We start from the raw sequence: 26999 nt of genomic DNA, 5'->3' as shown, positions 1-26999 counted from the left end.
TTTTCTTACATAGCATTTAATCTTCATCACGTTTCGGGTAGTCTGAATGTGTGTTAGTCCGGGAGTGTATCGCTGCTTCACGCCGCGTGTCTGACGAAGACTTGATTTCAGTGCCACACGACTAAGAGAGAGAGAGAGAGAGAGAGAGAGAGAGAGAGATGTAGCTTAAATTTGTTTAAAAAATAAGCAACATAAAAAGGTGAAAACTGATCGAACTAAATAAAAGAGATTCACGCGACAGCCACCTTTGGTGATGGAGAAATGAGGAAACCAAACTCACTCTACCGGCTTTTTGACAGCCTTAATGGAATTACTCGTGAGAATTAGTCGGGAGAATGATCACGTGCAGAATAGAGATACTGAAGCGGCTCAGGTGTGTTTGATGTGCGTTGTGCAATACGTTTCCATAACCTGAGTGGCAGAGAAGCTCCATCCGAGGACGCTGGTGTGACGTAGCAATTACTTCTCCTTCTCACGTTGTTTTTCCTTCCTTCCGTGTTGGATTGCTGAAAAAAAATATTGCAATAGTCAAGGAATGATTGAATTTTGCTTCTGTTGCAGGGATTAGGAGCACACACACACACTCTCTCTCTCTCTCTCTCTCTCTCTCTCTCTCTCTCTCTCTGTGTGTGTGTGTGTGTGTGTGTGTGTGTGTGTTGTGTGTGTGTGTGTGAGTGTGTGTGTGTGTGTGTGGCATTAATCAATAAACAGTGTGAAGAGTCAAATGCATTACAGAAAAGAGAAAGAGAGGGAAACGGAAATTACAAAAGATTTTGAATGATGATGAACCATTAATGGTAATAATAATGGTACAATAACATCAATAATACACGAAGGACTATGATACATCAACACTTATAAAATCAACAGTACTTTCTTCATTTTAAAGTAACATTAATCTCATCAAATGCTTCACTCTTAACATTTTACTCCCTATTATTGTCTTCTATTCTTCGTTTCGTCGTCCTCGTCCACTTCACCTCAGAATCACTTAAAATAAAAAATAAATGAAAGAAAAGACTACGCAGGGTACCATTCATCACAGCTTCTTCGCGTTTATCAGCGGCTCTGGTCGTGTTAGTGCTTCCAAGTGGTTCATTGTGTCGCGTGAGGCATTGCTCGTTAAGGCTCCAGCTTGACTTATGAGTATGCCTGGTGGAGGTGAGGCCTTGGGGGATTAGGAGATGAGAGAGAGAGAGAGAGAGAGAGAGAGAGAGAGAGAGAGAGAGAGAGAGAGAGAGAGAGAGAGAGAGAGAGATTGTTTTTCATTACTTTTTATTTGGATTTCTTCAAATTTTATCTTTTATTTTGTTGTGATTCTCTCTCTCTCTCTCTCTCTCTCTCTCTCTCTCTCTCTCTCTCTCTCTCTCTCTCTCTCTCTCTCTCTCTCAATAAAACATTTTTTTATCACTTCCCTTAATCAAAAGCACAATCTTACCATGTTCCTTTTACTTCCCTTTGCAACGATGCCACTTCATTTCACTATGCAATCTTATATTATTAAAGACAAAGAGGAACTTGTGAGAAGCGAAATATTTATAGTGTTAGATTTCATAGTCATTCCCCTCTGCTATCCCTGTTGTGGTGCTGAACGAATGGAATCAATGGGAGAGAGAGAGAGAGAGAGAGAGAGAGAGAGAGAGAGAGAGAGAGAGAGAGAGAGAGAGAGAGAGAGAGAGAGAGAGAGAGAGAGAGAGAGTGGTTAGGTCGTGTTAGGAAGGTGATAACAAACATTCAGCATTGCCGGTTTCCTGTTCATTATAGATCAGCGCTTGTAGTGAAATGAAAAGACGGTGATGTTGATGCTGAGTGTGGCAACATCATTATCGCTGAGTTCATTTGATTTTTCTTTTCTTCGTGTGTGTGTGTGTGTGTGTGTGTGTGTGTGTGTGTGCTTCCAATGGATCTGTATGCACACAACAATAGCAACAGCAGCAACAACAACAGCAGCAGCAGCAACAATAACAACAACAACAACAACAATAATAACAACAACAACAGCAGCAGCAACAACATTAACAAACCCGTGCAAATATTCCTTTCCCTTTCCTTCCTTCCTTTCTTCTTTCCTTCCTTTTCGTACCTGCAAAAACACCTTTATTTCACACATACACACACACACACACACACACACACACACACACACACACACACACACACACACACACACACACACACACACACACACACGCGTCAAAAGTCCCAGGCTCATTTCACTGCCAGTTTAATGACAGTTTTGGAATCGATTGCTTTGCCCTTTTCCCGAGAGACCTTCAGACTGAGTGGCAGGAACCTTCAAAGCCGCCGTGACTCCTTTTTTTCGGGGTCACTATACAGCGCACCGTTTTTCTTCAATTCCCCGCTGCTTCAAAGTGTCTAAGAGAGAGAGAGAGAGAGAGAGAGAGAGAGAGAGAGAGAGAGAGAGAGAGAGAGAGAGAAGGTTGTTTGTCCAAGTATTCCTAGTCGTACTATTGCACTCTTGGTTGTATTGAAGGTAAATGTCATGAGGACTGCTTTGTGTGAAGTGACGGAGTGAAGTAATGTAAGATTAATTTTCATTGTTCATCTCTTTCTCATGTTTGTCCAACTACTACTCTTGTTGTTGTTGTTGTTCATCATTTTCTTCATCATCTTCGACACTCCTCCTCCTCCTCCTCCTCCTCCTCCTCCTCCTTCTCCTATTCCGGTCCCTGTTATGCATTTCCTGTTTTTTCCCTTTGTTTTTCGTCACTTTCCTTCCCACCTTCATTCCCTCTTCTCATCTCTCCCCTTCCTCTCCCCTTCCTCACTTCATTTCGCAGCCTCACTTTCTGCACACACACACACACACACACACACACACACACACACACACACACACACACAAACACACACATCAATCGTTCATTATTTTTCCCTTCATCTCTCTCTCCCCTTCCACCCTTTTACCATACTTGCCCAGTTTCATATGTACCGTTCCTTTTATTTATATTTCTCATCTTTTCCTCTCTTTACCTGTACATGCACACTATATATTTCACCTCCTACGCACACACACACACACACACACACACACACACACACACACACACACACCTGTTCCTCTTTCTCTTTACCGGTTCTCGTCTCAGTTTCAACCTTGAGCTCTTGTCTTGATAGCCACTCCAAGTCACTTAACGTGCAAAAACTCGTGCCAAGACGGTGCTCGACACCGTAGTTTGTTTTCGTGACAAATAATTAGCATGGGAGGGACGCTTGCCTTATCTCTCCTTCCGTGCTGAGACGCTACAAGAAACTGAGTCATTTGTACGAGGTTAAGTGAGTGTATTCATGTACGAGGGAAGAGAGAGAGAGAGAGAGAGAGGAGAGAGATGAGAGAGAGAGAGAGAGAGAGAGGAGAGAGAGAGAGAGAGAGAGAGAGGAGAGAGAGAGAGAGAGATTTACTTCTAACTTAGTTATAAGTACATTTGGATATATCATAAAATTTTTAAATATATTTTTACTTATATAATGTTGTACAGCCGTAGCTTGCCTTTATGAAAGAGAGAGAGAGAGAGAGAGAGAGAGAGAGAGAGAGGAGAGAGAGAGAGAGAGAGGAGAGAGAGAGAGAGAGGAGAGAGAGAGAGAGAGAGAGCTGTTCATTTACACCAATATCACTCACCCCTCTCTCTCTCTCTCTCTCTCTCTCTCTCTCTCTCTCTCTCTCTCTCTCTCTCTCTCTCTCTCTCTCTCTCTCTCTCTCTCTCTCTCACTTCACACACGTGCCTCAAATATGTAATTTTCAAGGTCATTCACTGTCAGGTTAACGAGCAAATATTTACCTGCCACATCTTTTAGGGAGGACCACAGAAAGAGTAGGAAACAGAAGGAAGAAGAGGAAGAGGAAGAGGAGGAGGAGGAGGAGGAGGAGAAGGAGAAGGAGAAGGAGGAGGAGGAGTGAGAAAAAATAAGGTATGGGGAAGGTGTGAAGGAAATTGAGATGCGGGAAGGCTGATTGTGGCGGAGATGATAGGATGGAGGAGGAGGAGAGAGGAGGAGGAGGAGGAAGAGGATGAAGAGGAGGAGGAAGAAGAAGAAGAGAAGGAGGAGAGGAGGAAGAGAGGAGAAAGCTTATATATACGTGAAAAAGAGTGTTGAAACAAATGTAGGAGAGAGAGAGAGAGAGAGAGAGAGAGAGAGAGAGAGAGAGAGAGAGAGAGGAGAGAGAGAGAGAGAGAGAGAGAGAGAGAGGGTGGGTTGGGGGAAGAGGGGGGTCAATAAAAAAGGTGGTGGTGGTGGTGGAAATAAATATTTCGGAACCAGAGGACAGAAGAAGAGGAGAGAGAGAGAGAGGAGGAGAGAGAGAGAGAGAGAGAGAGAGAGAGAGAGAGAGAGAGAGAGAGAGAGAGAGAGAGAGAGAGAGAGAGAGAGAGAGATGTGGGGGGGAGGGAGGGGAAACGTATTAAAACAGTTCATGGTTTACTAGATTCTAATTCATCGTTTTCTTTTCTACTTTATGGATACTTTGAGACGTTAGAAAAAAGAAAATGGAATCAGTCTGTACGGAAATTGCCAGTACGTACTCTCCTCTTCTCTCTCTCTCTCTCTCTCTCTCTCTCTCTCTCTCTCTCTCTCTCTCTCTCTCTCTCTCTCTCTCTCTCTCTCTCTCTCTCTCTCTCTCTCTCTCTGACCACACTCTCCACTTCCCAAAATATTCCTCGCGCTCACCAAATGACGCCAGATTAAGTTAGCTTGCTCCAGTGCGGGATGTGTTAGGGCGAGGGGAGAGGTGGGGAGAGTGGATGAGAGAGGGGATACAAAGGGAGTGTACGGGAAGGGAAAATAGGCCAGAGAGAGGGAGAGAGAGAGAGAGAGGGGGGGGAGGAGAGGTGAAGCACGGAGGAAAGAGGAGAGGTGAGGCACGGAGGAAAGGAGAGAAAGATGATAAGACGAATGAGAGGAGTTAGTGAAGTGAAGGAAAAATATACAAGTTAAAAAGAAAAAATATGGTCTCTCTCTCTCTCTCTCTCTCTCTCTCTCTCTCTCTCTCTCTCTCTCTCTCTCTCTCTCTCTCTCTGCCTTCGATTCCTGTTGAGTCCGTGTTTGTTGTTGCCTCCACAAAGCGCTTTGTTGTCTTAGAAGATACAGAGTCACTGGATCACGGACCTACATGTGTGTGTGTGTGTGTGTGTGTGTGTGTGTGTGTATGTGTGTGTGTGTGTGTGTGTGTTTTATGTTTACTTTCTCTTCTCGTTTTCTTTTTTTGAACTACTTGCTTTTAAACTTGAATATTATTGAAAAAAAAAAAAAGGAGGAGGAAGACGAAGAGCAGGAGGAAGATGGACAGCGACCGAGGTTGTAAGGTTTTGGACGAGCAATGTTCCAGGAAGAGGAGTAGGAGGAGGAGGAGAAGGAAATAGAACAGGAGGAGGAAAGGGAGAAACCTGAATAAAAAATACAAATAAAAAAACACACACATTACAGAAAAGAGAGAAAAAAAAGACGTAGAAAATAACCGAAGGAAGGGAAAGGAAGATGGAAGTTGTAGTATGACAGACAATCGAGATGGAGACGAGGATGAAAGAGGATGCTGTGTATGGCTGTTTACTGGTTGCTGAGCGGGTGGATTGACGGTGAAAAGGGCGCAGTGTATGTATGACAATCTGTGAAGGCCACCCATAGATTGAGAGGCGAGGGAGATGGAGGTGGTGACAAGAACAGACGAGGAAGTGAAGGCAGCAAGGAGCGGAATGGAGGCGAGTAAACATTCAAATGACAGGCACTTGGATAAAAAAAAGAACAGCTAAGATTCTCTCTCTCTCTCTCTCTCTCTCTCTCTCTCTCTCTCTCTCTCTCTCTCTCTCTCCTCTCTCTCCTCTCTCTCTCTCTCTCTCTCTCCTCTCTCTCTCTCCTCTCTCTCTGTCACGTCTTGGTTATATGTAATTGTTCCGGGCAATTAAGTTTTATGCGATTACCGATGATTACAGTCGCAAACCTTTGTGTGTGTGTGGGGAGGGGTTGGGGGGGGTGGGGAAGTTCATTAAAGTTAAGGTTTAAAAGTCACTAAATACTTAAGTTCATATTTAGAAGAAAACATGAAGAAGGAAGAAATAAGAGGAGGAGGAGGAGGAGGAGGAGAAAGAAGAGTTATTGAGGATGAGAAGTATATGATGGGGAGGAGAAAAAAAAAACTGGTGGAAGGTGGATAGAAGGAGGAGGAAGGGTAAGAGGAAGAAAGAGGGAGGGGGAGAGAGGGAGAGAGAGAGGGAGAGTGAGAGAGAGAGTGAGGGGCAGAGGGAGAGGAGGCCACACTCGGAATTGAACTGTCAGGAAAGGAAGGTGTCCTGCTGAGATCTTAATTACTCTTTGACAAGTTTTTTGCAAGCTTCTCTTCTTCTCCTCTTCCTCTTTCTTATTTTCCAAGTGTTTTACTCCTTCTCTTTCTCCTCTTTCCTCTGCTCCTCCTTGCCATAGTTTGTCGAAGTGTCAAACTTTACCCCCCCCTTCTCTCTCTCTCTCTCTCTCTCTCTGTCTGTCTGTCTGTCCATAAACACTCATCCACCCACCCATCTAAACACACACACACACACACACACACACACACACACACACAGTCAAAACGTTGATATACGCTCGGTTAAACATCAAACAAATGAAATGTGTGTGTGTGTGTGTGTGTGTGTGTGTGTGTGTGTGTGTGTGTGTGTGTGTGTGTGTGTGTGTGTGTGTGTGTGTAAGTGTGATGAATATGTGAATGTTGACAGAAATTACAGAAACGATTGAAGGCGACCCACCTTTATTCTCTCTCTCTCTCTCTCTCTCTCTCTCTCTCTCCTCTCTCTCTCTCTTGGAACGCAGGGAGCATCAGGGAGCGAAGTATTTGTCAGCCTATAACGAGATAACTTTAGTACAGTACGTTCTAACTCCATTACTCTAAATTACTCCCTCTGCTACAGGTGTCAGAGGGAGGAGGGAGGAGGAGGAGGAGGAGGAGGAGGAGGAGGAGGAGGGAGGGAGGGAGGGAGGAGGAAAGGGAGGAGGAATTATCTACGTTTAGTTGTGTCGCCGGGAAGAGAGAGAGAGAGAGAGAGAGGAGAGAGAGGAGAGAGAGAGAGAGAGAGAGAGAGAGAGAGAGAGAGTACATTCTGAGACATTTCTGCGCCTCATCTCCATTACTTTCAAAAGGCTGTACTTGAAGTTACTCGGGATTTTTAAGGATGTTTTTACGGTTCCAGTAAGAAATTAACAAGATTTCTACATTACTAACTTGAGAAACGCTTGAGAACACGGGTGATCATCTCTGTGGCCTTGGAAAACAGTCGTGTTGAGAGAGAGAGAGAGAGCAAGAGAGAGGAGAGAGGAGAGGAGAGAGAGAGAGAGAGAGAGAGAGAGAGAGAGAGAGAGAGAGAGAGGGTGGGGGGCAAAGCATTTCTGAATACATACCAGAGAGAGAGAGAGAAAAAGAATAACACACACACACCTAAAACACCAACAACGCCCAAAACAAATATATAGTTTCACTCAGAACCCACATAGAATTTCAGCGCAGTAATTAAAAAATCCTCTATTCTTACATGCTCATCTTCTCTTTTCAGCAGCAAGAGGAGCAAGCCATGGCGGGAAGAGGAAGCGACCTGGGAGGCGTAAGCGGGCAGGAGGGGAGCCGGCGGGGTGTGCGGGAGGCTGATAGCAGTACTGGCGGCAGCGTTAGCGCTTCTCCTCTGCCTTCTTCCTCCAGCCACCGCCATAGACCCGCAGTCCACCCTGGAGTGCCACCGCCGACAGTACAGCTACAAGGTGAGGCACTCACACACACACACACACACACACACACACACACACACACACACACACACACAGAGAGAGAGAGAGAGAGAGAGGAGAATAACTTTTGCATTACTTTTCCTACTACTACCAGTTATGATACTACTACCACTACTTCTACTTCTACCATTACTACGTACATCAACAACAACAACAACAACTACCACTACTACTACTACTACTACTACTACTACTACTATGAACCTACTGAAAGATAAACGCACACACACACACACACACACACACACACACACACACACACACACACACACACATACACACACGCACACACACACACACACACACACACACACACACACACACACACACACTAACAAGCACCCTAACAAAACACCCTTCCAAACACCCACACAAACCTCTCTTCCTTTCACATTACCATTACTGACGAAGGGGGGCGGGAAAAGACAAACTGAGAGAAAAGACAAACTTAGATAGCAAACTGAGCCTCGCATTTCCTCTTCCCCGTCCAGGTGCACAAGACTGACGACAACGGGAGGATGTGTTGGGATGTTGTGAACGTCATGAGCTGCTGGGGAAGGTGTGACTCCAATGAGGTGAGTGGATTACCATTGCGATGAGTTACGCAGCATCACAAAACAACAGTAAATTTTCCATACTGGTTCTTGTGACACTGTACATCGTTAGTGAATTAAGCGGCATTATATAAAATAAGAGCAACTGAGATCTCCTTGTTGCTTTTTTTTGAGACTATACATTATTACTGCATTACGTAGTATCATAAAAGAGGAGCATCTTTTTCTTGGGTGTAGGACGATTTGGCCACGGATGATTTGCCCACGGACAATTTGGCCACGGGATGTCACCGTAGGACGTTTTGGCCACGGGAACTTCCCAAGGTGGACGTTTTGGCCATGAAACATATTTTACTGTAATATATATTATATTTTGTATTATTTACATATTTTCACAATTATTATTAATATTCGTATTTATTACCTAACCTAACCTAACCTAACCTAACCTAACCTAACCTAACAGAACAGATTAGAGAACTTTTTTGGATAATAAAACAGACTAAAGATTTTTTTCCTTTACTTAATAAGCATGCTACTAAGTGCAATAGATTCCTAGTATTTTCTCCCGTGGCCAAAATGTCCTACCCACCGTGGCCAAAACGTCCTAGGGTGACATCCCGTGGCCAAATCGTCCGTGGCCAAATCGTCCGTGGCCAAATTGTCCGGATTCCCTTTTTCTTATCCTTCTGGTTACTGCAGTGTGGCATACCATTACATTGTTATTGACTTACGTAGCATTACAAAATAAGAACAACAACATTTTTCCGTTCTGGTTCTTGAGGCAGTACATCTTTACTGAATTACGTGGCATTATAAAACAAAAACAACATTTTTTTCCCTTCTGGTTCTTGGGAGGCAGTACATCGTTACTGAATTATAAAACAAGAACAACAAAATTTTCCCCTTCTGGTTCTTGTGGTGTGGCTGTTTGGGGACGTTGAATTTCATCTCTTAGTCCTCTTCTTAAGCTTATTTTAAAGGACAGTTTAGCAGGAAGAGGAGGAGGAGGAAATATTTTTAATGTGTCGGATACATACTGCATGTGTTTTCACACACACACAGAGAGAGAGAGAGAGAGAGAGAGAGAGAGAGAGAGTTCAGAAATAGAATGCGTGATGGGCTGTGTTTCACGGTTTTAATCCGTATCACGTGACGTTGGGGAGGGAGAGAAGATAATATAATGAGAGGGAAGAGACGAGGAGTTAGGGATACGAGCGATAACAAGTGGAGAATTAAAGATAATGGAGAAAAGGGAAAGGAACTACGTCAGGGAGAGAGAGAGAGAGAGAGAGAGAGAGAGAGAGAGAGAGAGAGAGAGAGATCTACACGAATGTCTATCTTTATATCAAGCCTCTTATACTGACACTACATAGTGCCACTTGAACTATAAAATATGACACCTCTATTTATTGGCCAGGTTTCAAACTAACTTAGCGACTTCACTGCACTCAGAAAGATTTCTGAACCTTCTGAACCTTTAGCAAGCGATGAAGCAAACTCGTTCATATCTCTGAACCATTGAAATTATTTACGTTTTGAAGCGAAGCAGTTCATGGATTTTGAAGCTTCGTTACACTCAGGAAGAGAACACAGTAGGAACAGAAGATGGAGGAGAAGGAGGAGGAGGAGGAAGAATAGCTGGAGGAGGTGGTTAGCAAGTGGTGAAGCAGCTCGTGTAATTTGAGACTTCGTAACTCCTAGAGAGAGAACATAGTAAGAAGAAAAGATGGAAAAGGCAAAAAAGGAGGAGAAGGAAGAAGAGGAAGAGGTTTGACAACACCCTGGGGAGTAACAAATGGTCTTGCCGAACAAATACAGGGGGGTCGCTATACCTTGCCACCGCGCCCCTCTTGAGCCCCTTCATTCTAATCACAGTGATGGGCGTGCCCTCTACACTCCTGCACCGCTCAGCCCCCTCCCCTCACCTATTGTCCGCTCAAGGAATTAAGGGAAGGCTCGTGCTCTCTCCTCACCCTACACACCATATTTTGAAACACTGCGCCGCATCTCCACTACGTTTAAATGCCGCTAGTTGAAGTTACAAGAGTTTTTATGGTTCCAGTGACAGATTGACAGGATTTCTGCATTACTAACAGGAGAAACACTCGTAAGAACCCAGCTAATCATCTATGTTTCCTTTGAAAATAATCGTGGTGAGAGAGCAGGACGTTTCTGAATAGGGCCTAGGAACCACACTATTATCCCTCGAAACTGAACTTCACGTAGACTTTGGTATTGAAAAATGTGTTAATCCTAGGGTGAAGCTGGCAGGTCCTACTACTATTACTACTACTACTACTACTACTACTACTACTACTCCCACTACTCCCACTACTACTACTACTACTACTACTACTACTACTACTACTCCCACTACTATTACTACTACTACTACTACTACTACTACTACTAACCTACAAAAACTCCCACCCATCAAGTCAGGTATAACGAAGGCAGGAGCGCAAGGAATTGTCGCATTATGGCGAGATGAATCATGTGGTGGAGGCGAAGTTAGGTATCGTGGGCGGCGAAGTGCGAATACGTACATACACAGCTACACACAATAGACTTCCCTGGAAAAATGTTGGTGGGGCGAGATGGAATCGGAAATCTGTATGGATGCAAATGGTGATCTTGTTGTTGGCCGATGGATGAATAGATGGAGAGATAGATGGGTTGGGTTCGGGTTCGGCTTGAGTTTACTTATGGAGACAAGTGAATGTCTGGTGTCATTGTCATTAGTGTTAGTGTTAGTATTTGTAGTAATAGTATTAATAAGGTGGTTTCACGATATTAACCCTTTCTACCGACTGGGCCAAGAGCGTGAATGATGTGTGTATTAGTGTGGGTGTATGTGGTCCTTTGTCTGGTCCGCCCTGTGTGGGATTGCATGCCTGGTATATATATATATATATATATATATATATATATATATATATATATATATAATATATATATATATATATATATATATATATATATATATATATATATATATATATATATATATATATATATATGCAACATTAGATGTGATAGTAGCTGTTGTGTAGCAATAGCAGCAGTAATAGTAGTAGTAATAGTAGTAGTAGTAGTAGTAGCAGTAGTAGTAGTAGTATTAGCAGTAACACTAGTAGTACTTTTCGCTTGTAGATATTAACGTGTGTAGTGTCGAAACAATAGCTACGTTCACTCTACTGCCTCGTTTTGTTACTTCCATTAAGTAGAGGGATGAGCAGCAAGCAATTTCCGGCTCATGTGCTTTGTGAGTAAATCAGAGACATTTCCTGTGGTGCGTGGTAATTAAAATGTACTTTTTCTCACAATATCTTGTCTAACGTGAGTTTCCGCCTGTGTTTTTTTTTAGCTCGATGTAAAATATGATGGGGGAAAATCCAGGCGTCATTCAGTTTTCAAGATAAACGAGAAGTAGCAAATGGTAAAATTAAATAAAAAAAAAAAAAGAAAAAAGAAAGAAAAATAGTGAGGATTTATACGTAGAGAGAGAGAGAGAGAGAGAGAGAGAGAGAGAGAGAGAGAGAGAGAGAGAGAGAGAGAGAGAGGGTGCGCGTGTGTGTGTGTGTGTGTGTGTGTGTGTGTGAGCCTAAAGGTAAAAATGATCGTGAAATGAAGAAATATGACTCTAATATAATTTTTTCTCCCTTTTCTCTCTATTTTATCGGGTGACGAGGAAAAAAGAAGGATTTTTTCCTTTCGTGGAAGTGATGAGTGGACGTTTCCCTGAAGATATGTAATGTGTTTCTCTCTCTCTCTCTCTCTCTCTCTCTCTCTCTCTCTCTCTCTCTCTCTCTCTCTCTCTCGCCTCAGCACTCTCTCGCCTCAGCACTCTCTCTCTCTCTCTGTTGCTTTCGGTTTCCGATAAAACGTTTGTGAGGATCAACGTTTTTTTCCCGTCGCGTCATACCTTTTATATGGTATTTCTTATATCACTCGCCCACCTACACTCACCCACCCATACACACACACACACACACACACACACACACACACACACACACACACACACACACACACACACACACACACTCACAGGTGATATATTGGTAAAAAAAAACGTTACTCTTATATTTTTTGATAATGGTGGTGGCGGTGGTGGTGGTGGTGGTGGTTGTCGTCGTGCTTCCCATAAAGAATTGGCACATTAGTCTGATGGATGATTACAAAAAGGTGTTAGTGTTTCCGCCTTATTGCCTGTTTGCTTATCTGTCTGTCTGTCTCTTTGTTTCTTTGTATTCTCTCTCTCTCTCTCTCTCTCTCTCTCTCTCTCTCTCTCTCTCTCTCTCTCTCTCTCTCTCTCTCTCTCTCTCTCTCTCTCCCAAGTATACACTTTCATGCATACCATATTTGAAGTATTTACGGTTTTCCAATTGCAACATTTTATTACTGCGAACCGCTGGACTTGCTCTTAATTTTACTAGAAACTGCAAAGGAGAAGTAATATATTCCCTTGGAAATGAAATATAAGAAAAGTTCTGTTTCTGCCGAGAAATACAAGAAATACATCGTATGTTAATATCTTCTTATTTGATGTGCCTCACAATGCTACATGTTCTCTGGTCATCTAGGGATACATCTGCCTTTACTTCCCCGATGTTTCAAATGTATCCGTGTGTTCACTCCCGAAGCATCGCAACAATAGGTCGGACATTCTTCTCCTGGCTTACAACCTCCCGTATATTTTCCTCGTTGCCCTTTAGCACAGGTACAAAGAAAGGCAAGGACACCAACTCCAAACAGATGCAACCTTTGTAATGCCTTTCACGAGTCTAATGAAAGTAACTTGGTCCACACATATTTGTAAGGATAAAGAAATCCTTTGTCGCTCTCTTTTTCATTCCTCCTTCGTCTCTCTTCCTTCTCTTCCTCTTCCTCTTGTTCCTCCTCGTGTTTCCTATCCTGCTTCTTCTTTTGATGTTTTTTTTTTTCCTAATTCTGCTTGTTCTGGTTCTCCTCTTATTTACTCCTATTTTTCTTTGTTTTCTTCGTTTTTTTCCTGTCCGTGTTTGTACTCCCGCTTTTTTTTTTTTTTTTGGCAGTGTTGAGGCGCATGGGCATTCCCGAAAATGGGCTGAACCTTATAGCATTATATTTTTGTTTAAAAGTTACCTAGTTAACTTTTGCGTTGCTACGGCAAGGAAGTGCTTCAATGGAGCTTTTTATTTACCTTGGAAGGCTTCGCTACTGTTTTTTTCTTTTCTTTCTTTTTTATTTGCTTAGTTTTTCATCTTTAAGAAACTCCTTAATCTTATTGTTCCATGTGTAGTGGTTGCGTGGGAGGGAGGGAGCCAGGGAAGGGGAGGGTGTGAAAAGGAAGGGTCGAGGGAGGGAGTCAGGGAAGGGGAGGATGTGAAAAGGAAGGGTCGAAGAAGAGAGGGAGGGAGTGATGGGAGAGTGTGGAAAGGAAGGGAGGGAGGGAGGAAGGAAGGGGGGAGGGGAAGGATGCAAAAAGGAAGGGTGGAGGGAGGAAAGGAAGGAATGGAGGGTGGGGAGGGTGTGGAAGGGAAGGGTGGAGGGAGGGAGGAAGAGGGTGTGATTATAATTGCGTAGGAAAGGCCACGTGAGGGCGCTGCCACGTTGCCTTAAGCTCATATTGGCGACGGAAAAATCCCGAATGCACCTCCACGGGAATGCTGCCCAAGCTTTTGTCTCTCTGATCAGGGAATGTGTGCATCACAGTGCTGGTGACTGAAAGGTTCTCGTTTTTTGTTTATTTATTTTTAACTTTTTTTCATGAATTTCTGTTTTGTTCTGTTCGGGATTCACTTAACTTCTCTCTCGTATTGACGCGTCCTTTTCTGTCCCTCATTTAATTTGAATTTTCTCGTGATTCATAGTTTCTTTCAGTTCAGGAGTTATTTTGCTTCTCGCATCGACGTGTCTTCCTCTGTCCTTGTCCTCACACTGTTTTTGTCCTGCATTAGTTTCACTTTCCCACATGGACGTGTGTTTTATATTCGCGATGCAGTGACATGACAACACCTCAGCCGTAATCGTGTCAGAGTTACGCCATCACAGAGAGTGGCTGAGACTCGTCAGGGAGAAATCGTCACAATCCATGACCTTTTCGACATGGAAAAATACAGATATTTCTGATGACCTTACTGGTTGATAGTGCAATACTACACTGCCTCCTGATCTTTATGACTGATTGACTGACTGACTGATTGGCGGACTGACTGAATAACTGACTGATTGACTGCATAACTGACAGACTGGTTCCCTTTTTCTCACTCAAATAGCCAGACGAAATCATGGCTTCTAACGTAATAGCGGTAACAATGCTTTAGTTCATCTGACTTATCTCTGATTCAATACGCAGCTCACTGACTGACTCACTGACTCGTTGAATGCCTCGCTTTAACTCGCCCGGGGCTCACGTGGCCTAGCATCCCACGTGCTGTAATTAATCCTTTTTTTCGCGGAGGCCAGAGGCGCCCGAATATAGATGACTTCAATTAATGCAATGTCAACAGCAATCCTAGTGAAGAGCGAGTGTGCTCATGAATTGTTGAAGTCCCTGCACAGGTGGTGGTGGTGGTGATGGTGATGGAAGAAGATTAACTACATAAGAAAATATCATAAGGGAAGCTGCAGGAAGCCATCAGGCCTACACGTGGCAGTCACTGTATAGAAAAAAAAAACATGCTTACTTATTTCCGCTATCCTCCCCATCCATAAATGTCTCAAGTCTTCTTTTAAAAGCTCTCTAATGACTCGCCACTAACAACCTGATTACTGGGTGTATTCCATTCATCTACCCCTCTATTTAAGAACCAATGCCCTCCTAACTATTTTTATTGATAGTTATTTTCTTCAGCTATACTTCATATCTACAAAAAATATATATACAAAGAAGTCATGAATGAAGTAAAATCATTAGTTTCTTTCGCTGCCTGGCCTTGGCTTGGGGAGATGAGGTGTGTCTGGCATGTAAAAATGTGCCTTTTTACTGTATCAAAATTTATATTAGATTTAATTTCTGGATAATTATTAAACACTATGGCAGACGTAAACATATTGCTCAGTATGGAAAAGGAGGGTGATGAGGAAGAGAAAGAGAAAAAAATGAGGAAAAGAAAGAGAAGGAGGATGAGAAGAAAGAGAATAGATGGCGTTGAACGTAAAGACTCACGTTCTTTCGCACAATTTTCCTGTATTCTTTTCAACTCTCCTCTCTTCTCATCAATACTTCCTGCAGTTGAGGTCTGCTTTCCTCTCATCTTGAACCCTTTGGCTTTGCTTCGTATTCTGCTAATGATGCCATGCTGCTTTTCTCTCTTCCTTCTCACTTTACCCGGTATTCATTTCAATTTTCACCTCCACCTGTGTCTTTCTTTCTCCTCAAGTGTGCTTTCTCTTATACGATTACCGCGTCCTCGTTTTGAAAGCCTCAGTGACGCAGAGGAGAGAACGCTGAAGCAAGAACTAGAAAGAAAAACAGGAAGAATATGTTGTGTGTTGTCTGAGAGAGGAGATTGCATTCTCTGTAACCATTCACATGACTCATAGAAGTTAGCTGGCAGTGAGCAGCGGGCGAGGGAGGCTGTGTGGGTAGGCAAGCTGTGTGGGTGATATGGGATGCTGTCTAAGGGATGTGAGATGCTATGGCAAGATACTGTGGGATGCTGTGATGCTGGTAAGGAACTTCGTGGTTGCTGTGGGATGCTGTGAAGGGTGGTAGGAGCTGTGTAGGTGCCGTGAGATGCTGTGAGATGTTGTGTGGCCGGGGGCAGAGGCTGGGCGCCTAGAGAGAGAGAGAGAGAGAGAGAGAGAGAGAGAGAGAGAGAGAGAGAGAGAGAGAGAGAGAGAGAGAGAGAGAGAGAGAGAGAGAGAGAGAGAGAGAGAGAGAGAGAGAGAGAGAAAGAGAAAGAGAGAGAGAGAGAGAGAGAGAGAGAGAGAGAGAGAGAGAGAGAGAGAGAGAGAGAGAGAGAGAGAGAGCGCAGTATAGTTACAAGTGGTGCACGTACGTAAATTGACAAGCAACTCTTGCAAACTGTGAGTGTGAGAGGAGTTGTGGTGGGCAATTATTCTCAAATACTAACCACTGCTGCAGAGAGAGAGAGAGAGAGAGAGAGAGAGAGAGAGAGAGAGAGAGAGAGAGAGAGAGAGAGAGAGAGAGAGAGAGAGAGAGAGAGAGAGAGAGAGAGGGAGAGGGAGAGGTTTAGTAATGTTAGGGTCACAAGTGGAGATGCCTAGGTCTTGTTACCTGTTCTCACGTATCTCATTAAGGTGTGCTCCTTTAACGCACTTTTATCCGTCACCCGTGAAATTAAAAAGAGGCTCCGTTAGTCCTTCTTTCTTTGCTCTTGAGGGGGCTAAGTATAGATTTTTACCTTTCTTCTCTTTCTTTGTGTGTGTGTGTGTGTGTGACTCTCTCTCTCTCTCTCTCTCTCTCTCTCTCTCTCTCTCTCTCTCTCTCTCTCTCTCCAAGCATAAGGGGGCGAGAAGCTATGAAAAGACTTACAAAGTTCCGTCACACGCCAACCAAAGTTACCTCAATCCACTCACGCTTCGGGATTTGCATAGCCAGACTTGCTAGATAAATAGAATCCCCCTCCACACCTTGCGTTACTAAATGGAAATTATTCTGCCTTACTATTAATTCAGCTTTTTTTATATTCATTGCTTGCGTCATCGTCCCGTACCATTCTTGAGAAACGGAGGGAAGAAGGGACGGAGGGAGAGGGAGAAAAAACATGAAAACATACCCAGAAAACAAGCTTTTCAATGGAATGATCTACGCGAAATTTGAATTCCAGCGCGAGGGAATGGTTTGGTCGCTTTGATTAATTAAATATGTTAGGTGGTTTACGACTGAGAGGGAGGAAAAAACTAATTAATATCCACCTGCTGAACCACAGAAAATGAGGCGCGATTGCTACTCTCTCTCTCTCTCTCTCTCTCTCTCTCTCTCTCTCTCTCTCTCTCTCTCTCTCTCTCTCTCTCTCTCTCTCTCTCTCTCTGTGTGTGTGTGTGTGTGTGTGTGTTTCTATCACGTTTAAGTTCACTGACGGAAAAAATGGAAATACTCAATGAGAGGAGCCACGCGTGTTTGTGTGTGTGGAGAGAGAGAGAGAGAGAGAGAGAGAGAGAGAGAGAGAGAGAGAGAGAGAGAGAGAGAGAGAGGGAGAGAGGGAGAGAGGGAGGGAGAGAGAGAAGGCAATGTGACTGAACGTAAAGAAAAATAAAGAAAAGACATGCGGCGAAGAGGAAGAGGAAGAAAGGAAATGGAGGAGAAAGAGGAGGAGGAGGAGGAGGAGGAGGAGGAGGATGGATGTTGTCAGGTGGCGAGGATTATCGTGTGTATGTCGAGAGAGAGAGAGAGAGAGAGAGAGAGAGAGAGAGAGAGAGAGAGAGAGAGAGAGAGAGAGAGAGAGAGAGACTGAAAAGAAAAAGAAAAGATAAAAAGCGTGGAAAGAAGATAGCCTGGGGGAGGAGAGAGAGAGTGAGGAAAGGCAAACAGCGGAGGCCAGATAAGAAAAGAGAAAAAAAGGGAGAGAAAAGAGGAAGAGGTGCAGAATGGAAGGAAGAGACGTGAATAAATTGAAATACACACACACAAAAAAAAAAAGCAGGAAAAAACAGGAACAAGAGAAATGATAAAATAAAAACAAAGAGAAAAAGGGAAGAAAAAATAGAACATAAAACAAAACAAACGTGAATAGATTGAAAAAAAAATACGAAAGAATGAGACAGGATAGTTGAAAGAAATAAGAATAAAGAAAAAGAAGAAGAGGAAGAGAAGGAGGAGGAGCAGGAGGATGAGAGAGAGAGAGAGAGAGAGAGAGAGAGAGAGAGAGAGAGAGAGAGAGAGAGAGAGAGAGAGAGAGAGAGATACAAAAACAAAACAAAGCAGGAAATACGAACGCAAACAACGCACGATCTAAAAATAAACATTGCATCACCTCACATACAGAGTCATCCTCCCTTCACCCATCCACCCTCACCGTCCCGTACCGAATTACCTTCCTATCTAGCCACGCACGTTCCCTGCAGGCGATTACAACGGGCGGGTAATGAGCGCTGTGATTGCCTTACATTATACACTTGCTTGTTTCAACCACGACCCTCCCCAACCTCTGACTTCAGGCGCTGGAAATAGATTCATTGTAATTACTAAGGGAGGGAGTCCAGGCTGACGCTACCCTTTTGTCCTTAGGCATCGCAAAGTGGCTGTTAATCTTGCTGCGCGTGGGGGCGACTCGTGCTATTTCTGCCAGACAGAACGCGAGTCATGGCTATATTGGTGTGTGTGTGTGTGTGTGTGTGTGTAATAGAGTTGTGATGTCAATTATCGTTATCTGCGTCACTTTGCCTATCAGTCTCTCTCTCTCTCTCTCTCTCTCTCTCTCTCTCTCTCTCTCTCTCTCTCTCTCTCTCTCTCGGACTCAATCACTCCCTCTCCCCCGCAGATTGCAGACTGGAAGTTCCCCTACAAGCGCTCTCACCACCCCGTCTGTATTCACGACAAAACTCAATTAACCGAGGTAAGATCAAGCACGCACACCCCCAACCATACATACATACATATATACATAAATAGAGACAGACACACAGAGAGACAGGCAGACAAACAGACATATGTTTCACTGAATATCACTCGACAAATGATAACAACACTTTTTTTCACCATTCCATTAAAAATATATGAACATACATTAAGTACATGCATCTACTTCCACGTGTATTCTTTGTATTGAAGGCTAGTAGGTATTGTGATGGGTGTACCTGTAAGCATCCTCACATTCTCTACATTCGTACCATCATATCTTGACTTGCACTTGTATATCAGCACATTCCTCCCCCTCTTCCCTTTCCTCCTCCTCCTTCTCGTCCTTTGGCAGTAGCAACACCCTTATCCTTCAACAACCCTCACAGTGTCTTCACTCGTAACTTTCTATCATATCTATAACTTCTGCCCTCACACATTACTCCACCAGCTCTCACTAACACCTTACCTTCCCTCTACTTCGTCAGCACTAACACTAGCCTTCCCTCTCCCTTGTCAGCAACCACTAACACCTTGTCTTTCTCCCGCTGTAGGTGACGCTGAGGAACTGTGACGAGGGAGTGACGCCGGGGACTGAGCTTTATTCTTATCATGAGGCCACGCGCTGCGCCTGTGCCGTGTGCAAGTCCTCGCAGGCATCGTGTGAAGGGCTCCGCTACAGAGGCGCCCGCAGAGCCCCGAGAGCCCAGGTGCCCAGAGGCTGAGTGCTCCACTCCCTTAGGGCCTGCGACTGGATATCAAGACCCTGGTTCCTGCCTCCTCTCCCACTCTGTCACGTGATTCTGAAGTCCTGCAGGATATACTAGAGCACTGCTTTAGGATGCTCGCGGATCTATTGTACGTACGTAGAGTCCCTTAAATAAATGCAGATATTATTTTCTAAGGATTCTCCTGAACGAAGCTCTTCAGGAAATGTTGACGGTCCAAGCTGAGATGACCGAAGTGTGGCGGTGGTGGTGGTGGTAGCTAGCTAGGGTCGAGGCATCCACAGTGGCCGCCGCAAAGACTCCCTTCCGATGCGCCAAACAATCCTTCAGTTCTCCGTTTTCTCCAGACTGTTTTGCTTCGTTGTTGAGACACGGGTACGAGAATAATTTGTACAACATCTGAATGAATGAGAGAAGAAAAACCTAACCACGAAATACAATAAGATGACAAAGAAACGTCTCGAGAAAGAAGAAATCTTAGTCAAGCTGTTGTATGCTCACTCAAGGGGCAGTGTAAACAAACCCTGTAGTAAGGATAAAGTATATAATCTACCACTGATCCATGATTTGTATGTCGGTAATTAGATAAGGCGAGGACGATTCGAGTGCTCACTCACAGAATATTTCAGGAAATGGCGACGATTCGAGGATAAAAAAAAGAATCAGAAGATAGAGAGGAAGAGGCCAGTAAAGAGAGTGAAGAGAAAAAAACTCAAGAAGTAAGCGGACACCACTCTCTCACGAAGTAACAAAACTCAAGAGTATCAAACAATTAAGTAATTAGATAAGGAGAGAATGGTTGAAGTGTCCACTCACAGAATACTTCGGGAAAAAAAAAATAGAACAAAACAGAGAAGAGAGAGTGAAGACAGGAAAAACCAAGCAGTAAACAGACACATTCTCCCAGGAAGTACCGTAACCCAAGAGTACCAAACAAACTCGCCTCCGTAACGCAGTGTGGTAAGACTCTACACTCCTGCCCCCCATTGGTCATCAGGAATTGGCTTCAACATCTACCGAGACTCGCGAGGAATGCAAACTGCTTGATATTAGTTAGTTAGAGAAAATTTTGCTTGTTTAATTCTGTATGTGTGTGTGTGTGTGTGTGTGTGTGTGTGTGTGTGTGTGTGTGTGTGTGTGTGAGTCGATGAGATGAAGTACTAATTCGTCATTATTTATTATTATTTACTTTTTGAGTTCCTTCCTTTCTCTGTTCCTCAAATGATCCCTCCAATACCCGTTATTTGCGATGATCCAAAACGTTTATTTCTTCATTTTCTTCTCCCTGTGATTACCTTCTTCCTTGAGCTGGCATCCTGTACCGCCGAGTGGGCGAATGTCGTCCCCCAGATCCGAGATTCAATAAATGTCTTCAAGAAAGCATTAGCTATTTTTGTAAATAAATCCGCTACGCTGCAACCTTCTCTCTTTTCTTTTTCACCCGCCACTCAATCCATCAAACCACAACGACAACTCCTGAAGGAAAAAGAAATAATAATTGATATTGCATCTGTTATTTCCTTCTTCCTCTTACATAGTTATCTGCCCGCTATTTTGTTACACACACACACACACACACACACACACACACACACAAAAAAAAAAAAAAAAAAAAACTAACATGCATACGTATTCTTGCCCTCTAGATAAAAAGTCTGGCATTATTCACGCATCTAAAGCCTGCAACACTGAGCTAAGTCAGTGACAACACGCTACAACACTGTGCTAAGTCAGTGACAACACGCTACAACACTGAGCTAAGTCAGTGACAACACACTGCATCACTGTGCTAAGTCAGTGACAACACACTGCATCACTGAGCTAAGGCAGTGACAACACACTACAACACTGAGCTAAGACAGTGACAACACACTACAACACTGAGCTAAGACAGTGACAACACACTACAACACTGAGCTAAGACAGTGACAACACACTACAACACTGAGCTAAGACAGTGACAACACACTACAACACTGAGCTAAGACAGTGACAACACACTACAACACTGAGTTAAGGCAGTAACAGCACAGTACAGAACTGAGCTAAGACAATGAATAACAACACACTTTTTTTTATGTTGAAGGGGCACCGGCCAAGGACAACAAAACTATAAGAAAAAAAGAAAAGGGGGCCCATTGAGGTGCCGGTCCCCAAAGAGAGTCAAACGCTGTCATCAAAATTTGATGGATAATTGTCTTGAAACCTCTCTCACTACAGTATTAAGATGATGTAACAGATCTACGTCTCTGTCTAAACGTAAAAAGAAAACATAAGGACGAGGAGGGATGACAGTTGTGCTGCAGAGATGATGTAAATCTTTCTTCACTTCCAGGACGCCACTCAGCTCTTATCTTCTCGCTGACGGGCTGTACAGTGTCCTGAAACAAAGGCGAATGTTGAGAGAAGCAGGACTGGTGAGGTAGGTGGGTGGTTGGTTCGTCCCCGCCCTTGGCTCGGCTCCAGCCATTCAAAATGGGATCCATGTTATTGCCTATTAAACGCCATTACACTCGTGAAAGCAATGAATAAATGCATACTCACAAAGGGTGGAAAAAATACGATGCCTATAACTCTCCATAAAGAAAAAAATATTGATGAATAACTTCTCTATTGTTTTCGTGCTTCCTATGATGAAAAAAGCGAGAGAAAAATCAATGTTAAAAGAAAAAAACATAACAAGAAATGAAAACAAACTAGAATTCATAAGAGTAAGTAAAAAAAAAGAGAAGTACGTAGCGCCGAATTAAAAGAAAACGGAATGTGTAGATGCATTTTCATTCTCCTTCCGGCTGTGATCATTCCTGAGTGAAGTCTGGTGCCGTGAAACATGCTCGTCCTCGCTACCGTGAACATCAGCATGTCGTGCTACTAAGTGTGGCGGTTAAAGAGGTACTGTAGACAACATTCTACGTGTGAGTACAAGTGTGGAAAGAGGGAGAGCTGGTTCCTGAGGCAAACACTGGAGAGAGCGGTGCTGGACATGGGGACTGGGTAAGTGTTGTTGTCCATTTTGCTCTTTGTGGAGTTTTATCAGAGGTAGGCAGCTCCCTATTTTCGGTGGCAATAGGCGATATTTGGCCCCATTTAGGATTTTCCCACCCGAAATCACCGCTTTTCCACCAGGTCCCTAATATTGTAGGGGATAGGAGCCGAAAAAAAAAAAAAATGGAGATAGAGCCGCGTGACTCTTCTTAATAATTACAGTTTTGATCTCTGTATCTCATGGCATCATCATCATCATTATCATCATCATCATCATCATCATCATAGTAACAAAGTAGATATTGTTTTGGTTTTATTATAGTTTAAGCCATTACACACTACGTGGTACTACCTCATTTTGTTCTCACTATTCACATCATTTCTAATGATTACACTACTTGTCAGAAATTAATAATAACGCCACAATAGGCCTGGGAATGCACAGCGCTCTCAACTTTTTCTAAGTCCACAGATAAAACATAAATGGTGTATTGTTGCCTGAACTTCAGTTGTTAGGTTAGGTTAGGTTAGGTTAGGGTTTTATGATAGTTTAAGCCATTACACACTACGTGGTAATAACCTACCTCATTTTGTTCTTCTCACTATTCACATCATTTCTAATGATTACACTACTTGTCGGAAATTAATAATAACGCCGTGGGCCGTGGGTAGAGATTGGGGACATTGGCTTAAACTATAAATTTACCATTGTTTTTTTTAGTGCAGTCTTTAGCTTGCCGTTGTGTCATGAAACATCGGAAAACAAGAAATGAGTACCCTTGAATCCTCCCTCTCCTTCACGTCCCGCCCTCCCTTTAGCCTCTAGCAGCAAAACGTCAATAGAAACATTCCCCCGCAGCGAGCAAGTCTATAGTCCCCAGTATGGAAAGCGACAAATATTTACTCACGCCACGCCTCAAGAACCCGACCCGGTGCATATTTATGGAGATCAGTTTAAAAATAGTAACCTTGATAGGGATTGAGTTTCACCCGAGCACGTAATGAGTTTTATTATTTTGATCTACTTTCATATTAGTTAGGTTTCGTTTTAACCCTTGGCCTTGCTGTGCTGAGAGAGAGAGAGAGAGAGAGAGAGAGAGAGAGAGAGAGAGAGAGAGAGAGAGAGAGAGAGAGAGAGAATGAAGCTCGGTTCGACCCTCCCATTATCTATCCTGCCAATCCACACACACACACACACACACACACTCTCTCTCTCTCTCTCTCTCTTGGAAAAGACAGAGGAGAAACCAACCCTCCTCCCAAAAGTTGACGCTCCCAACTTTTCTTCCGAGCCGAGCCACGCTTCGAAAATTCTCTCTCTCTCTCTCTCTCTCTCTCTCTCTCTCTCTCTCTCTCTCTCTCTCTCTCTCTGAAGGAAGGAAGGAAGAAAAGAAGTGACGGAACCTTGCCTGAAAACACCCTTCCCTGTCAGGTAGGTACTTTCCCGCATCGTCAACAGGAATAGGAAGGTGTTTTTAGTGAGCCTTTTCATCCGAGAGAATTCGAAGCTGTTAAGACCTACGTACACCATGCGGGGAGGAAGGCTTCGCTATCATTATGGGAGGAGGATGGGAAGGCTAGTGACAAATGGATGAGGACGGGGTGAAAGAGGACGAAGGGAAGACAAGAGGAGGAAATGACGGTGCCGTGAACGTGGTTTTGCTTGAAATTGATGACTTGAAGAGGTAGGGGACGCTGCTAAATGGAAGACAAAGGCGAAGATACGCGTTGTTAAATACATGGGGCAAAGGGGTAGGAAAAGGATGGCTCATGTCAGGCGAGGGGAGAAGGCAAAGGTAAAGAAGGAAGGGCAATGCTAGGATACAGCTTAGGGAAGTTATGATTTCTTAGATGTTAAACACACTTCCTACTTGCTTCTTTATTCTCCTTTCACCGTTCCCCTACAGTGAGGTATTCTCGCCATGTACGAGCCTCCTCCAGTTGTTTCTGTCCCTGGCATCTTCCTCTGTGACTCCAGTCTTTTGCAGTTCTAGCGCTATTCTGTCCCTCCATCTTGCTTCCCGATACTGACCAATTTAGTGGAGTGTTCGATGTGGTGTTGGTGGTGGAAGCCCCACTCTGCTCGCTTTATAGAAAATGTTAAGTTGTCTGCCAGTGAAATAACCTGCTGTTTTTTTTTTTTTACTTTGTCGACTAAATGTTCTGTGTATCTCCGTAAATAAATATTTTGGTTAAGAAAGCATTAGAGATAACTTAAATCTCTTTATAAGTAATAACAGAAAGAGAGGAAGAAAATTAGAACTAGATTTCTTTTGTCACTCTCGTTTATGAGCGCTAGGGTGTGTGTCTGTAGAACGTCGACAGAGTGACATACCTCCATTCTTTTCATGCGAGTGGCAGTCACGGTGTATCTAGAGAGTTTACCAGTAACTTTAAGAACATTCTCCCACACGCACGCTTTTCGCTGATGTGAGTGCTAAGTCCCTTAAGAATTCATTAAGACTCGCTCAGCGCTGCTCGATTAGAAAATGCCGCCCCTTATCGTCATTTTTCACTGAGCGCTGTCCCTCCCGCTCCCTGTATAGCTCTCCTGTCCGCGCGTGTCATCATTACGGACCTTGATTCAATTAAGGCGAAAGCGTTAATTACCTCACCTGCATAATGCGCGGCGCGATGAGGCGAAATATCCGTAACAACTTTGCAATCTTAGTGAGGTCATAATTTCCAGGCGTTTAGGAATAAGTAACAAAGAATGCAAAGCGCGGCTCGTTTCGGGAGAGTTATTGGTGATGCCACGTTAGCGATAATGGGGAGCCGCACCCGCCGCTCGTGCAGGAAGCAGCGGGCAGCCAATCACCTCCTGATGCGCCGGACTGAGTTAAGGTGCCCCAAGCTTTTGTGTTCTGACCGTCACGCGTAAATTTGTCATGAGATGCGCCGCTCGTTACTCAAGGGCTGTCGAGTGGCGGCTTTGCTCGTCCAAGGCAGGTGTAGCGCAGGCGGAGGCGAGGCTGAGGGAGGCGCGGCTTTGTTCTTCCGGGTTATAAGCATGAAGGATAAATACTGCGCATGTTATCTGTATACTGACTCGCTCCATTCGAAACCTTTACTAATTCAGTCTTTGTGTCAGAAGAATTAAGAGCGAATCATAGATGTTGCAAGTTGTATAATTAATTGCAAACCAAACCCATATACGTGGAGTTTATTACATTCATTTATATAATTTAATAGTACAGGGTAATTCAGAATCCCAGGAGATGAAACGCATTTATTATTCAATACTATATCACACCCCCTACCTCCCCTCCATTACAATAGTGTGTCCGTTGGCAGTAATGAGAAGTGAAAAGTGAGAGTGTTGACAGGACCCAAACAGTATTAATCTCATTAACGACGTGACTTTAGTGCACTTAACATGCTATTAATGAGGTTTATGGAGTCTGATTCTCTTTCCCGCGTGTAATGTTTTCAACCTTTATTCCTACTTTTAATTTTCATCTTTTATAACAGACTAGTACAGGGACGCCAATCTTTAAGGTGTCTGATTCTCTTTTCTACTTCTGATTTTTCGACCTTAATTTCTCTCTTTAATTCCTGTCTTTTATAACAGGCCAATCTTTCTATTCGTTATATTGTGGGAGAAAATAAGCGTAAATTCGTATGTTTTCTAGTATGTGTGTGTGTGTGTGTGTGTGTGTGTGTGTGTGTGTGTGTGTGTGTGTGTGTGTGTGTGTGTGTGCGCGCGCGCCTCTGTGGTTGTGTGCCTTCTGCGGCCGTGTCTAAGTGCTGGCAGGCTTGGGTGTAAATGTATGCTGGTAGGCAGTGTGTCTCTCTCAATTTGGGTTCTCGGTCCGGGATCTGCATTATTCAGACCCAAGCCTTCTTACCGCCCTCTACTTTCCACTTTCCCTCTCCTCTTCTCCTCGTCGCGCACGCATGATGAAGGGCCAGCACTCCTTTATCGCGTCGTGCGTCATCGTTCTCTCTCTCCACACTATCGGAAGGAAGCGCAGTGGGATTAAAAAAAAGAGCAAATTATCTCAGGTTTGCTAATCTAAAGGTATCGAGGCTTCGACTGTGGCGATTCGAGTCGAAAAGTACATGTTTCCCTCTTGTCATTGCAGCCACGGCCAACTGTTCTAGCATTGCATGAGCATTACAATGAGAAACAAAGAAATACAGATAGAGAACAAGTATAGTACAAGTCCCAAGCCAGCGGGAGTGTTGGTTCACCGCCAGTGTTTCTGACAGCTCCGGTAAGGTTTTGATGGCATACCAAAACGAAGCTCCATCCTCTCTCTCTCTCTCTCTCTCTCTCTCTCTCTCTCTCTCTCTCTCTCTCTCTCTCTCTCTCTCTCTCAGCGCTGTGGCTCCGTCGAGGATTTCCCTTAAATGTAACAGGATTTTGGAGAAAACTTGTATGTGTGTCAATGTGCGGGCGGCGAGTGGCAGCGCGTCGATGGTTTGATAAAGTGC

The 26999-nt window shown here is 43.8% G+C and overlaps 1 protein-coding gene across 1 annotated transcript; it reads left to right on the top strand.

Annotated features, from left to right (window-relative positions):
- Positions 1-7571: 7571 nt before the first annotated feature.
- Positions 7572-20996, top strand: LOC135108087 (thyrostimulin beta-5 subunit-like). Its single transcript, XM_064018722.1, is given in 5 exon segments — positions 7572-7607; positions 7609-7755; positions 8274-8357; positions 18773-18847; positions 19404-20996. Coding segments are annotated over 5 exon segments (513 nt in total). The 3' UTR covers positions 19575-20996.
- Positions 20997-26999: the final 6003 nt, after the last annotated feature.

Source organism: Scylla paramamosain, chromosome 16 (genome assembly GCF_035594125.1).
Source record: "Scylla paramamosain isolate STU-SP2022 chromosome 16, ASM3559412v1, whole genome shotgun sequence".
NCBI lineage: Eukaryota > Metazoa > Arthropoda > Malacostraca > Decapoda > Portunidae > Scylla > Scylla paramamosain.
The sequence above is the reverse complement of the archived record's forward strand: the minus strand, read 5'-3'. Positions and strand labels throughout refer to the sequence as shown.